The sequence below is a fragment of the Nomascus leucogenys genome, chromosome 22a (genome assembly GCF_006542625.1).
Source record: "Nomascus leucogenys isolate Asia chromosome 22a, Asia_NLE_v1, whole genome shotgun sequence".
NCBI classification, from domain to species: domain Eukaryota; kingdom Metazoa; phylum Chordata; class Mammalia; order Primates; family Hylobatidae; genus Nomascus; species Nomascus leucogenys.
In genome coordinates, this window is record NC_044402.1 from 30,162,662 (window position 1) to 30,177,984 (window position 15,323).

General features: G+C 47.8%; 1 protein-coding gene across 4 annotated transcripts in view; it reads right to left on the bottom strand.

Annotated features, from left to right (window-relative positions):
- The window catches only part of JDP2 (Jun dimerization protein 2), a 42,574-nt gene that overhangs the window by 23,411 nt on the left and 3,840 nt on the right, over positions 1–15,323 (bottom strand). For 3 of the 4 annotated variants that reach the window (XM_030803378.1, XM_030803377.1, XM_012497967.2), the window contains exon 2: positions 8,802–9,025. In XM_030803378.1, coding sequence (XP_030659238.1) covers positions 8,802–9,002 — 201 coding nt within the window. In that variant the 5' untranslated portion in view covers positions 9,003–9,025. Of the gene's footprint in view, positions 1–8,801; positions 9,026–14,595; positions 14,793–15,323 lie in introns of those variants that run through there. The other variant, XM_003260776.2, reaches the window with a different exon arrangement.

Consider the following 15,323-nt stretch of genomic DNA (forward strand, 5'->3'; position numbering starts at 1 on the left):
ATATTAAATCCTATCAGGTTGTTCTCCTTGCTCCTCGATAGATACTAGCAATAAAAAGGAAAACAGGCTTCTTCACTGCTGCTGGTCTAAAAGGGGGTTTTAATAACCCTAGCTACTAATTCTGGAACATTGCTACACACTGGGGGATTTGCATACATTATTCCTTTTCAGCCTCCCCACAACCCTGTAAGGCAGATATTATTATTCTCCATTTTTAAAAGCGCTTTATTGAGATCAAACTCACACATACCATACAATTTGTCCATTAAAGTATACAATTACCAACTTGTATTATATCCAGAGTTGTGCAACTATCACTACAATCAATTTTAGAACACTTTCATCACCCCCAAAAGAAAGCTCATATCCCTTGGCCATCACTCCCCACTCCTCCCATCTCCCCACCCCTAGGCAGCCACGGTACTGGCTCTACTTCCTGTCTCTATGAATTTGCCTATTCTGGACATTTCATCTAAATGGAACCACACACTATGTGGTCTCTTGTGGCTGGCTTCTTTTACCCAGCATAATGTTTTCAAGGTTCATCCATATTACAGCATGTATCAGTTCTTCATTCCTTTTTATGGCTAAATAATAATCCATTGTATGGATAGACCATGTTTTATTTATTCATGCACCAATTGATGGACATTTGAGCTGCTTCCACTTTGGAGCTGTTATGAATAATGCCACTATAAACTCTCATGTGTGTTTTTGTGTGGACATGTTTTCCTTTCTGTTGGGTATATATGTAGGAGTGAAATTGCTGGATCGCATGGGAACTCTGTTTAGCCCTTTGAGGAACTGCCAGACTGTTTTCCAAAGTGGGTGCAGCATTTTACATTCCCACGACCAATTCATGACTACAGCTTCTCCTCATTCTCACCAATACTTGTTATTATCTCTCTTTTTTCATTATAGTCATCCTAGTGGGTGCAAAGTAGTATCTCATTGTGGTTTTGACTTGTATTTCCTTGATGGCTATGATGTTGAGCATTTTTTCATGTGCTTAGTCGCCATTTATATATTTTCTTTGGAGAAATGAATACTGAGATCCTTTGCCCATTTTTCTACTGGGTTATTTGTCTTATTATTGAGCTGTAATCATTCTTTATATATTCTAGATACAAGTCCCTCATTAGATCTACGATTTGCAAAAATTTTCTCTCATTCTGTGGATTGTCTTTTTACTTTGTGTCCTTTGAAGTACCAAAGTTTTTAATTTTGAGGATGTCCAATTTATTTTTCTCTTTTGTTGCTTTTATTTTTGGCACTACCTAATCCAAGGTCACAAAGATGTACGGCTGTTTTCTTCTAAGAGTTTTCTAGTTTTCACTCTTAAATTTACGTCTTTGATCCATTTTGAGATAATTTATGTATATGGTACTAGGTACTAGGTAGGGGTCTATTTCCCCTATTTTTACAAGGGACGAAACTGAATTTCAAACATCTAGTGAACTCTCCAGAGCCAAACTATTCCAATGCAGCAGTCCTGCTTTGCTACATTGCCTCCAAAAAGGCAAAGGTTTTTATTCGCGGGGGTTGGGGAGTTGGTAGGATGTAGGGAGGACTACAGAGGCAAACCACGGAGGAGTTTGTCAGAGCATACACATGCACTACGCTCAGTAAAAGGGGACCCTGTAGCCACAGAGCAGAGCACAGTCAATGAGCCCCAGCATATGGCAGGTTGTACACAACCTGGAAGGGTGGCTAAACCCAGAGGAGGGCCAGGCCCTCACTCCCAGCACTTTCACATCCTGCCTGAATCCATCCATGAGTTCCTCTAGATCTCCATGCTCCAACTTCAGGCCAGGTTGCCTTGTGCCTTTTGGGCACAGTAGAAGGAAAAAAGACTTAAATGGCTTCACAGTTGTTCAGCCAGATGAGCCTCACCCAGGAGAGGACTCAGTCTCCCAACTCTGAGTCCATGTTGCCAGTGGACCTGGAAACATGAAAGTAAGATGGTAGGATTGACGGAAGAGTTGACAGCCCTTCTTAAGGCTGCCAAAAAACTGATGGCTGGTGGGAATCCAACGATGACATTAACACCACAGGAAACAAGATAAGGGGTCACGGAAGGCAGCTTAGGGGAAAACAGAGGCTTGAAGAGCCTTCTCATTTATAGTTTGTGATGATAACTAAAACTCCAGCTGCGTCTAAACTGCATAAACAACCAGAAACTGGAAAGTCTGCTTGCTTCCCTGAAACCCAGGTCATAGGCTAACACTTTAGAAAGGTCAGTGCTGTCAGAATAGGTAGTTCACTACACATGGAATCAGTCTCTAACAAACGTAATTTACGGACATACTGCACTGCAGTCAAGGTCATCTTTCACACAGCACCTCACTTAATCTTCGCGATGAAGCTCTATGATGAGGATGTGGATCCAGTCGCCATGTGCAGTATGTGCAGGAACTGCACTACTTTGGAAAGGGCAGTTTGGATTTCCTCCGTTACAGATGAGGAAACGAGCTAACGTTCCCCAGGTTATGCTGGGAATGAGCGAGAGAGCCAGACTTTGAACCCAGAACTTGCACCCAAGCCCAGAGCTCTTCCCAGGCCCCAGAAGTAGCCCCTCTGGTTAGGAAGCCTGGATGTGTCCTGCTCCCACAACACCTCAGACCACCCACCATCTCCGAGGGCAAAATACCTTCAGGTCAATACAAGCCCAAGAAACAGGTTTTTGATTCAATTATAAAAACTACCTTGCGTGATCAACACATTTGAAAAGTGAGTCACAAGCCTACCTTACATCTGTGTCTTACTAAGTGCCAGGCATCATGTGAAACCTTTAGCAGCATTAGTTCATTTCATTATCATAGCAACAGCAGGGCTTGGTGGCTCACGCCTGTAATCCCAGCACTTTGGGAGGCCAAGATGGGAGGATCGCTTGAGCCTGGGAGTCCAAAAACAGCCTGGGCAACATGGCAAAACCCCCATCTCTACAAAAAATACAAAAATTAGCCAGGCATGGTGACATGTGCCTGTAGTCCCAGCTCTCAGGAGGCTGAGGTGGGAGGATTTCTTGAGCTCAGGAGGTCAAGGCTGCAGGGAGCCAAGATCATGTCATTGCACTCCAGCCTGGGCAACAGAGTGAGAACCTGTCTCAAAAAAAAAAAAAAAATCATAACAACACTAAGAGGTAGGTATTATTATTATCCTCACTTTAAGATATTAATAGAAAACCTAAGAAGCTGTAAGACTTCCTGAGCTTTTCAGAGGTGTCTGATTTCTGCTAAGGACATAGAGATCCAGCCACGTCCTCACCACCACCTCTCCAAGGGACCCTGTGCTAGGATAACAGTGGGTGTGACCAACTTCTGATTTTAAATAAAAGCTTCAGAACCCTTGTGAATGCTCTGGATATGGTATCAAATAAGACTCAACACCACAGGGGCCAATGTTAAACACACTCATAGCTGCCTTTAACTATCACTCATTCTCCCTCAAATTTAATTTTTTTTTAAAGCTAACAGCTTTCGAAAATGTGCTAACAAAGTAACGGAACTAAAGTGGAAATTACAGATTTCAAAGATGAGTTGGGAGATTCTGTTCCAAGAGAGGACAGATTGGACCTCTCTGCCAAACAAGTATGAGACAAAAAAAGCATCTGAGTCAGGGGGAAGAAGGCCAATGCTATTCCAAAGAGCCACAATTAAAAACCAATTATGCAAAGCTTGCTAAAAAATGTCAGTGGGCTGCCTTTACGTTTCAAATCACTAAAAACACAAGCGTGCTTAGGCCAACATTTACCCAGCACATCAGCTGGTTTGGGGCAACTTTTTCTGCTCAGGCTAAACATGGATGCACGTCTTGGTCTCTGTTATGAACAAAGTCTGGGAAGACCACCTGGGGCTGAGTGAACATGGCTTCCAAGGCCGCTGTATGGTCCATGGATTCCTATTCACACTTCATCCAAAGGGGAAAACCGTCTGAATGTTCTCCAGGGGCCCTGGAGGGAAACTGCCCTACGTTGGAAAGGGCAGTCCATGATGATACGTACGCACCGATTCCTCAGGGTGACAACCTCAGAAAGCTCCCTGACAAGGATCAGAGGAGCCTGAGGAGAGGAAGAAACCGCATAGAGTCACATTCCCAAAAGTAGCTGAGTCATCTCTGAGCCTACTAGCTATACAGCTTCCCAGGACTCTACCCTCGGAGATTCTGATTCCATGGGCCTCGGGTGGGGTCTGGAAATTTATATTTTTTAATAAGTTTCCCAAGGTGTTTTGATGACCAGCCACGTTTGGGAATGATTGGTTTGATTTTTGTTGTATTTTCTTTTTTTCTGCCTGAAGTGAACGAAATTCGGAAATAGCAAAACCTAATGAACAATGGCTGGAGATAAGAATTGGGAGGTAGAGCGATCAAGGAATAGAAAGTTTAAGTGACTTGCCAAGTTGACACAGCTCATAATGTTCAAACAAACAAGCAAGGTCTGTAGGACATAAACATGGGACACAGACTCAAAATCAGGCTGGCAACACGGACGGTGTGAAGTGGGCTGGGGGTAAGACATCAGTGAGTAGTGGGGACTGCGGTGAACTCAAGGCTGTACACAAATACAGCAGGCATCTGCTCCTCAGCTCCAACCTCTTGTGTATAAGGGTGTGGCCTTAAGTGGCTAGATATTCTGGTTTTTTTAAAGAAGCCAGAGAGTCCACATTTCCCGGCTTTTAAATGGCAATACATTCAATTTTTTAAAAAAGAAAAAGAAAACCACACTGTGATTTTGTTAAAAAAGAAAGAAAAAGCAAACCACCCTGTGAATAAGATTCATCTGCAGGCCGACTCCTGCCCCTTAACGACAGTGTGCAGCCTCTGTCCTGAAAGGTCATCCAGTTTAGCCTCCCTTGAACTCTTGAGTTCCCTCTAGAGCACTGAGAGGTGGCGAGAGGGTGAGGGGTCCTGTCTAGCAGGTTGATTAGTAAGTGTCTGGTGTGTGTATGTGTGTGTGCAAGGGTGGGGCTTCGGGCCTCCCTCCCCTCCCAACTGAAAATGCATTCCAGACCCAGAGGCAGGGTGTGACCACCACAGCCACAGCTCCCTGGGAGATGACCTGGGAAGGGCCAAGATCTTCAGGCCAATAGGGACTGGTTGGTGAAGGAGTCCAGCTGTGAGGGGCTACAGAGGAAAAGTCAAGGAAGGAAAGCTCTGGAGAAAGCCAGAGAGCAAAGCTGTCCTGAAAGGGAATACTAGAAAAGAAAGGAGAAAGAAGCAACAGCTTTAAAAATCCCACAACCCAGGAAATGACGTTCCCAGGGTCCCTGGCCAACCATCAAAATGAGCAGTCTTGCCACTGCCACGTCCTTGGTCTGCTTAATTTTTCTTCATGGTGCTGACCACTAACTCACCTTATATATTGTGTATTAATTTACTTACTTTTGGATGCCGTCACTGCAACATACAGCGCCAAGAGATGTAAGGCTTTGACTGCTTTATCTGTAGCTCTGTTCCCAGTGCCTGGTGCAGTGCTCAGCACATAGTAGATGCTTAACAAATATGGCTTGAACAAACGGACTGCAGGCAAGCAGTTGGCACCAAAACAGTTTAACGTCATGTGTTGACCATGTAATAATAATGACATCAGCACAAAGCACTTTATAATTCACAAAACCTGTCGTTGAACTTAATTCTCCCATTTTCTTTTACTGAATTGCTCCATGCGTTTGGACAGAGCCCAGGAGACTGCTGGCCTCTGCAAGGCAAACAGCCCAAGAACCAGCTCTGACAGAGCTGCCTGCACAGCGGCCCAGCCGGCTCGCTCTCTCGCTCTCTCGCTCTCTCTCTCTCTCTCTCTCTCTCTCTCGGGACTAGGAGACAATAAGGCTTCAGGACTGCAGGGCTCAGCACTCATCGGGCAATATCATCAAAATGATCGAACATTCTGGGGCCAGGTTCATCCAGGCTCCCCAGCTCAACAGAGCTCTGGTTAGAAGCCTGGAAGGGGTATAGAGTCATGGGAGGCCACACGGCATATGGTTAAAGCTTGGGCTCAAGGCAGACTGCCTGAGCTCATTTCTCAGCCAGTGACCTTGGACCTCCCTCAGCCTTGTTGACCTCATCTGTAATGTGGGTATAACAACAACCACAACAACACTAATTACTTCAGAGGGTACTTGTGCAGGGTAAATGAGGTGCTTCACAAAGAGACCTAGTACCGTGCCTAGGACTTAGCTCAGCACAAGTGAGACCCGGCTGTAATGGCGGCATCGTCCACCACACCAGGCCCCAGGGCTATCACTTCCCAGCAGTGTGACCCTGAGTGACTGAACCCCCTCCCTAGACCTCAAACTCTTCTCTACTATGGAGGTAACCTGGACTCCAGGACTGAATAAGGAGTGAATGAAGTCATGCATGTTAAGCACTTCGTGCAGGACCTGGGACATATTAAATGCTTAATGAGCTAGTATCTGATTATTATTCAAGAAACTTTTACTAGTCTAAAATGCCAATATGAAAATTCACTCCAGGCAGTTTGCCATATGCAAATAAATCTTTAGACCATAGATTCTTCAGTTGCAAGTTTCTTTCCCCAACCCCCTTTAGGTTTTAGTTACTCCAAGAATTAGCTCTCCCCACCCCTGGGGTCTGACCTAGGAAGCATTTGGAGGTCGGTTCGCAGTGCGGGGCTGGCATCTCTCTACATCGGTACAATCTCGCAGCTCCATCTGCCTCTTCGCCCCCACAACACTGCAGTCTGACAGCGAGGGAGAGGACATGCAAATATGCCCTAAAAACGGCTTGTTATTTTTGCGGCCTGGATGGTGCACGTCTGTGGGTGCCTGTGAGGACAGCACGTCACTGTCGGGTACAGGGCAGATGCCACCAATTTGGGGGTGGCTGTAAAATGTAAAAATACCCAACCCAAATAAAAGTGGCTTTTCCAAAAAAAAAAAGGGGGAAGAGTTCCTCCAGTGCCTTTTGCAGAGGAGAGAGATGGCAACTCAGCCCCCCAGGCGAATCCCACCTTGGCGACCTCTGCCCAAGACACCTGGCTCTTCATCAACCCCATGCGCAGCCTTAGTGCCCCCGTGAAACTGCTCAGCTACTGGCTCTAAATGGCAATTTTACTGTGGAATGATCCAGAAACAGATGCTCTCAAGTTACAGACCTGGGAAGGTGAGGAGCAGAGGGCCAAAAGACAAGGACCCTCCATCGTGAAGACAGAACACTAAATAAGCCAGGAAGTGCTCCAACAACACATTGGCTTACAAGATCAATTCAGAAGAATATAATCACTGTCAACTCACAGCTTGTAATCCACAGTCCTTAGTAGGTACCTATGATGGACCTTATCCACGTGTCTTGAGCACAAATGGCTAACAGGGACCAGGCAGTAGAGGTAAATGAAGGCAGATGGTAGTAGCAAAAGCAAAACCAACAATATAAGCAAGATCAAGAATAACAGGGAGGTGCAGGGGCCTGTGGCCCACTGGAAAGAGGAACCAGTGAAGTGCCTCTGTCCACCCCACTTAGCCATTGCCATGCCAGAACAGGGCAGTGTATGACAAGATCTTCCAATTTTTTAATCAAAATTTTCAAGTGAAATGGGGGTTCGCATTTCTTTTAAAACACTGAGCTGGCCAAACAAAATACATCTGAGAGCCAGGTCCAGCCTGCAAAGGGCCAGTTTGCCACCATGGCCAGTTTGCCACCACGGCCAAGCCCCCCACAGTCCTCTGCAGTTTTTAGGTACTTGTCAGGAGAAGGGTAGCTGAGAGATAGTTGCCTAATATCCCCAGCTCTCCCCTACGGGTACCCAGACACCCTTCTCCACGAAGAAAGCCCTCTCTCCGGCGCTTCCAGCACTTCAGCCCTCCGAGCTCCCCCCAGGTTCACCTTTGCCTGTGAACTCTCCCTCCAAGCAGAGCTGCCATTCCCAGATGCTCAGCCGCTTCCTGCGCCCTCCCCATCCCAGCCTCTTCCCCACCTCCCACCACAGGCTCCTCCTTTCCAGGAGGCAGCTACTCCGGCAGGCCTCTGAAGAAACAGCGCTGCTGGGAACCTTGCTGGGACAGGCCTTCAGACAAACGGCCAGCCCTGGGCAAGTGGCCGGGGGCATGCCCTGCATAGATCCTCAGCCATGCTGGGGACTGCTGCTGCTCACCAGTGCTCCAAGAAAAGGGCTCATGAGAGCTGCAGGTGCAAGGAACCTGAGGAGGAGTTCCTTGCAAATGCCATATGTGGGTGCTCCACGTGTGGGTCCCGGGCAAACGCCATCTAAGGCAGACACTGCTGGCTGACCGAGGCCATGCCTAGCTCTGGCAGCTGCTTGGGAAGGGAGGCCACGCTACTCTTCCTCCAAGTTCCCTGGTTCAGCTGCAGAAAGGGCCAAGAGGGGTGGAGGCCATGATGTGACTAATGATAACAATTTTAAAAGATAACCTAATATTGGCATTCTCTTGCCTACTTTTCAAAACATGTACACATTCCCATTCCCATTATCTCCCCTGATCCTCCCACCACCCCAGAGAGATGGCCGAGATATTGCTATTCATTACTGTTATTATTATCACTCTTCCCCCGCCCCTCGGAGAACCAGAGACAGGTTAAACATCCTCCCCTGGCCCAGTGCTTCTGAAGTGTTAATATGTCCACGAATCCCTGGGGGATTTTGTTAAGATGCAGATTCTGATACAGAAGGCCTGGGGCGAGGCCTGGGATTCCACATTTCTGATAACCCCAGGGAGGTATGGATGCTACTGGTCCTCAGACCACACTTTGAACAGCAAGGTTAAGGTCCCGCGGTGGGTTTAAGGCCAGACCTGGAATCTGCCAGGGGTAAAAGGCTCGCTCACCTCACTTTTCACGGGCTGGGGCCTCTTGCCCAGTTTCACCTCCAGGAAGTGCAAGGGTGCAATCATGGCCCCAAGGTTGCGGATGTCAGCGTATTTCAGCTCCTCCACAGTCAGGGCCGAGCTGGGGAGTCCGGTCAGGGGGCCAAGCCCTGGCAGGGAGCCTGCAGTCACCGAAGGGTCGGGGATCTGCCCAGGCATCATAGCAGGAGGAGTGGCAGGCCAGCCTGGAGTGGGCAGGAAAAGAGCAGGACAGTCAGCCAGGTTGGGGACTCCAGTAGGGCTCAAGTCCCTCGTCTTGCCAGGACTGTCGCTTCTTTCACCAATATTCCCCTGAATCCCTTTCCCACCCAGCTGCTCTTCCTGCCATATAGTCCTTCCTGTTATAGAGGAAAAGTTGCTCAATTAACTCACGCCAAGCTCACCCTTGGCACTGCCAGAAGTGTCTGCCTTTTTCATTTTGAAGGCAATGCTTGACCCAGTCATAGGCAACATGTATTCAGCCTTTGGTATGTGCCAGGCCCCATGGTAATCCTGCAGCCCCATTAGGCTGGATCAGAGGTCATTACACAGAGGAAGTAGCCAAGCTTAGAACGATAATTCTCTCAAGGTTGTACACAGTTAAAACTGGTGGAGCTGGGATTTCAATTGCAGCATACAGTCTCTGAAGAAGGTGAATTATAACGGCGGAACCTCAAGCACCTTCACACCTGTTTCAGAGGAAGCTATTTTTGGTCTGGTATGGTGCCTCCCCTCCAATCACGCATCCTATTCTACATATTTGTTAAGACACCCTGAATAGGAGATGAAGCAAATCTAAGTTAAAGGTGAGTGTGTGTGATATCTAGGAGGAAGGGACTGAGGCAAAGCAGGTGGAATTAATCAGCATGTGCTTTCCCTGTGGAACCCAGTACCAGAAAACTCCTCCATGCTCTCTCTCTCTTTTTTTTTTTTTGCCCAGGCTGGAGCGCAGTGGCATGATCTCGGCTCACTGCAACCTCCGCCTCCTGGGTTCAAGCAATTCTCCTGTCTCAGCCTCACGAGTAGCTGGATTTACAGGCGCCTGCCACCATGCCCAGCTAATTTTTGTATTTTTAGTAGAGACGGGATTTCATCATGTTAGCCAGGCTGGTGTTGAACTCCTGGCCTCAAATGATCCGCCCACCTCGGCCTCCAAAAGTGCTGGGATTATAGGCGTGAGCCACCGCGCCCGGCTATCTCCATGTTCTCTTCATTCTCAGAGCAAACACATATTCCAGCTCTGCCAGACCGAAAAGGTGTACAAGGGAAGACAGATTCAGACATGGAAGAAGGATGTAAATTAGACAGGTCAACACCAAGGGAATTCTTCCTTCCCTTTACTGGGGGAAGCTCATGGGTAAGAAATGGTCATTTCAAGGCACAGATGGCAGTGAAGAAAGCTGGTCTGCTAATAAAGCCAGTCCCTTAAAGGGTTCCTCCTACCTACCCATCCATCCAGTTACTGACCACCTACTATGAGCCAGCAGGTGCTAGGAATATGGAGGTCAGATGTGCAGTCTTAGCTTTGAAGCTGCCTTGTAAGTAGCATGTTAATACAAAACTACTCTTAGATTCTAGTCCTGGAAAGGAAATCATTTCTCCCTCTTCTCACCTTTCTGCCCAGGGCCATAAAATCAAAATACTCACTGGCTTAGCACTCCTGAGGAAAAATCTTTGGCCTATCCTTCCATCTTTACCTGTCTCTTCCCATGGAGAGAGATGTATTTGGCAGAAGAGGGAAGATCTGATGTCCATCAGACAATGCTTCTCTGTTGGGCAGTTAATGTACTCAGATGGCCACATGGTTCTTGGGCTCTGTCTCCCGCTGGAGTGGCCTTGGAGGGTGACCCACAACCACCTGCCCCCATTCAGCTTCCCAGGTCTAGATCATTCCAGAGAGAGGCATTCGTGTACCTGTTTTGGCCACAAGTGCAAGCCATATTCTCCATCTCCATTTCACTTTTGAAGGTGAAATTTGGTTCCCTGTCCAAGTCCAGAGTCTATTTCCCAATAAGTTCTATTTCTCTAAGAGGAAAAGCGTGTGAGTAACTTGCACCCTCAAGCACAAAGGTTTCCACTGGCCATCACTTTGTCTAAAGCAAGGTGTCTGAAGCAAGGTGCCTGGGAGTGGGAAGTAGACCCGCCATTTCATCCTCAGCATGCCTGCTGCATCTGTCATAAAGCCTCTGCCCATAGCTCCCTGGCTTGCCCCAGAGTTTTTATTTGGTGTCCTCAGGCTCCTCTATCTGTGCCCTACCTACTGTGCCTCCCATACCCGGTCCTCTTAGCACTCCTTCCCACTCACATCCTTTCTCTCCTTCCTTCACCCAGTGTCCCCTGGGCCATCAGAAAAAGATCTGAGGCTCAATCACATTGAGTTACAGTTTTAGAGCTGAAGGAGGCCCTGTGCTCATCTAAACCACATCCTCATTTTGACAGGAGGAAACTAAGGCTCAGAGAGGCTAAATGGCCTCCCCAAGGTCACACAGCTGGAGAGGATTGGAGCCAGGGCTCGACTCCTGGTCCCAGGGTTCTAGACCAAAGCTTTCTCACCCTTCCTTTTTTGTTTCCCTTCCTGGGGTCCAATAGGTAATGATGCCTTCAGCAGAAGGAATGACTTTCTCATGGTGGGCTTTCAGACACCAGCCCATAGTAGAGGGTCATTGTCTTGCACAGAGGACCCTCCACCCCCCAAGGAGATCCAGGTTTAGGAAGTTCCCTGAATAACTCCACGGTAGCCTGCATGGGAGCCCAGACACAGAAATAGCCCCTGAGACCTCTCACATGTGGGTGTTCAATGTTCTCTGATCCCCCAAACTCTGAGCTGCACTGGAGCCTAGTGGCAGTAAGAGAGCCCCCTCTCAGCCCTCTGGAATGGAACCTGCAATGCAGAGAGGGCTGCAGCCTGCCACGCTAGGAGGCCGCTCCAGGGCACTGTAGATGAGCTGCATGTCTCCCCTGGCCTCCTCTAAGGAGAACAGGGAAGGAGCCAGCAGGAAGACCTATTCCTTGTAGCAAAACTGTGCCGGGAACAAATCATGTGGCCACGCGGCCAGCAGTGCCGTGATTCCAGGTGGTAAGCAGCAGTCAGCGCTGGTTGTTGCCCGGGTGACCCCAGTGCTTAGCATCATTTCTGGTGCAGAAAGCGTCATCAATAATACTTGTTGAAGTAAGAACTAAGTGAATAAATGAATGAACAAATGACAGCAAATTCACAGCAGAGCAAAATTCAGCAAATGGTGTAAGAATCCGTCTCTGGAAGCTTAGATGCTCGTTATCAGGCTGTAATTTCACCTCCAAGTTATTCATTCCCACAGTAGACCCCAAGAAAAACACTCCAGAGGCTTCTGTGTATTTCCCTGCCTAAGCCTTCCATCTCTGGGAGATGGAAGCCAGACCCCATTCTGTTCCGGGAATGATAGGCTCTGTTTGCAGCTTCTGTTTATTCTCATACAGATGGCAGAAATGAGACACTAACAAATGATCCCAAAATATAATGAATTTTCTGCTACTGTGGAACCCCCTGAAGGGGTGGCCACCCCCTGGGAGCAGGGGCCCCATAAATTTTGCCATTCCTGCTCGCCTGTGAATCCATCCCAATGACAAGCCTCACGCAGGAGATAAGGCACTAGTCTTTCCTTTGTAGAATCAAAAGTCCCCCTCTCTTTCCTCCCCCTGCAAAAGAGCCCCTAACTGCTCAGATATAAACCACAAAGCCCTCAGCCATGCCAGTCCTAGGAGACAACCACAACAGCTGATATTCACCAGCCAGAAGTCATCCTAAACATCTCTGGGGGTGGGGGATAGAAGATGGAGGAGCTGAGCAGCTGCCTTTCATAATTGGATCCTCATTAACTGCAAAGAGCTGGCTGACGATCTAAGGCAGAAAGGCAACTTTAGTGATTTGAAAAATAAAACAATTTGATATGATTTAGGGATCTATAAAAAAGGGGGAGTGAGGGGTGGTGGAGGTGGCAGCAGCAAGGAACCAATAACAGCCAGAAGGAACTTACCCACTTCAAGGAAGACTTAGGAAAGATGACAAGAGGTGAAATCATCTCCCACACTGGTTGTTCCATACGGAAACAATTTAGTAGGAAAAGAAGAACTACGCACTAAAAGCTTCAGGAGAAGAACCCAGAGTTTTTTCCCTTCAGGGCCCAGGAGGTCTGAAAGGCAGATAAACATCCTCGGTGTCTCCATGAGTAACTAGGGGGCATAAATAAGGAGCAAGCTCTATCCATTGGCAGAACACCAACACTGGGAAATGGGGCTTATGCCTCAAAATATAGGCCTGGAATCCAAGAAGACTTTGGCAATGCCGGACACTGACCAGGAATAAGTTGGAAGCCAGCCAATGAAGGAAAGCTGGGTGAAGCACACATCCAAGATGGCGACTGACTAGCAAGGCATGAATCAGACAGGCGAGGTTCAGAAGGTCACCGTGGACCCTAAGCGGTTGTTGATCCTAAGATTATGATGCAGCTCCCTGAAAGCCAGCTTGAAGAAAATGGGGACCAGATGGATCCAAGAGGAAAGAACTTGAAAAAAAAAAAAAAAAGGTCTGAAAGGTCTGATAGCTGTACTCTCTACTCTTCCTCAGTGGCCTGTGGGCACTGCATTGTACAAGCAGAAGAAAAGCCATACACACACACAAAACATGTCAAGTCTAGAAAATAGACCCTCCTGGGAGATACTAACATGAAGTGTCATTTCAGAGAAAAGAAAAGCTAAAGGTAACTTATTAAGCTTTTCCCTCTTGTTTTCCTCTCTCACTTTTTGTGTGTAAATCTGTTAAGATATTAGGTTGGTGCAAAAGTAATCACAGTTTTTGCCATTGAGCATAATGGCAAAACCCGCGATTACTTTTGCACCAACCTAACGCCTTAAATCTTTCTTTTTTTTTTTTTTTTTTGAGACGGAGTTTCACTCTTGTTGCCCAGGCTGGAGTGCAGTGGTGCAATCTCAGCTCACCGCAACCTCTGCCTCCCGGGTTCAAGTGATTCTCCTGCCTCAGCCTCTTGAGTAGCTGAGATTACAGGCATGCGCCACCATGCCTAGCTAATTTTTTAGTAGAGACGGGGTTTCTCCATGTTGGTCAGGCTGGTCTCGAACTCCTGACATCAGGTGATCCACCCGCCTCAGCCTCCCAAAGTGCTGGGATTACAGGCGTGAGCCACCACGCCCGGTCCTTAAATCTTTTTTTAATGGAAGTGTCTATAAATAATAACAGTCTTATTTTATGGGTCAAATGTATAAGGGCCATTCTTGCTAGAAAGTGCCCAACAATCAGCATTTTCATCCAGAATGGCAAAGGCAAATAAAAAGAAACAGGTTAAGAGCAACCGCATCTGCATCATGAACTTTCTGTCCATAGAAACAAAGGTTTTAAGGAGGCTATAAAACTCCTGGGCCTCTTTGAGAAGGTAAGCTCCCCTCCAGGCCAGCAGCTGGCTTGGGCTGCCATGAGGAACAGGAATAGGTGTGCACGTGGGTGCAGATGGCCTAAGGCTCAAGGCTTGGTGCTAAGAGAATGTGGAGGTGAGAGTGACAAGTCAAGGAGGGCAGGAGTTTACAGGGGCAAGCCCCATGAGAAATAAGGGGTTAGAAGTCGAGGGCAGGGCATGGGCAATGGCGACTGAGACTCAACAAGAGAAGTGGAAGATCTTGGGAGCCAGAGCCTGGGAAGATTCCCAGGAGAGAACAGGATGCAGAGGGCAGGAGTCCACAGAGAAGGTCAGAAAGGTGCCAGGCCAGTGGTCATGGCGCATAGTACCTGCTACCATGAATCCTGGAGAATCAACCACAAAGCCTCTTCTTGGAGCTAAGGAATCACCCAGGATGACCTCTCTCTTGGAATCTGAATGACGTAGGTCACGCAGCTTCCAAAAGTCAAGGAGATCCAGAAGGCGAGAAGCAAGATGATGGGGAAGGCCCCAAGACTGAGAGTGAAGGCGAGCAGAAAAAGGCCCTCTTCAGATGGCTGTCCCCAGCTCTGCAGGCCAAGAGGAAGGTGGGGTTAATTAAGAGTGGCAGTTTTTGAGCCAGATCACCTGAGTGTGAATCCTAGCTCTGCCCCTTACTAGCTGTGTGCCCTTGGGCAAGTTCCCTAACCTCTCTGTGCCTCTCTTTCCTCAGCTGTAAAGAATAGCAATGTTATTTGCCCTGTATGGCTGTCAAGAGGATTAAATTAGTTAATACTTGGAAAGTACCTGGAACAGTGCCTGCACATACTAAGAGTGAAGTCAGTGTGGCCACCAGGGCCTTCCTTCCTGGAGGGGCACTAGTGCCAGATGACCCCTCAAGGTCCCTTCTGGACTAGTCTCTCTTTCCTGCAGCCATGAAGAGGATTCTTCCCAGAGGATTCTCCACTCTCCCACTTTCCAGCTCTAAACCCCAAGGGGGCAGGACCATCTTGCATCCTGGCAGTTGACTGAAGAACAGAAACAAAGGGTGCCAGGTCAGGGCTGTGTAGAAGGTGCAGAAATGGGGCCCAGCACCTGC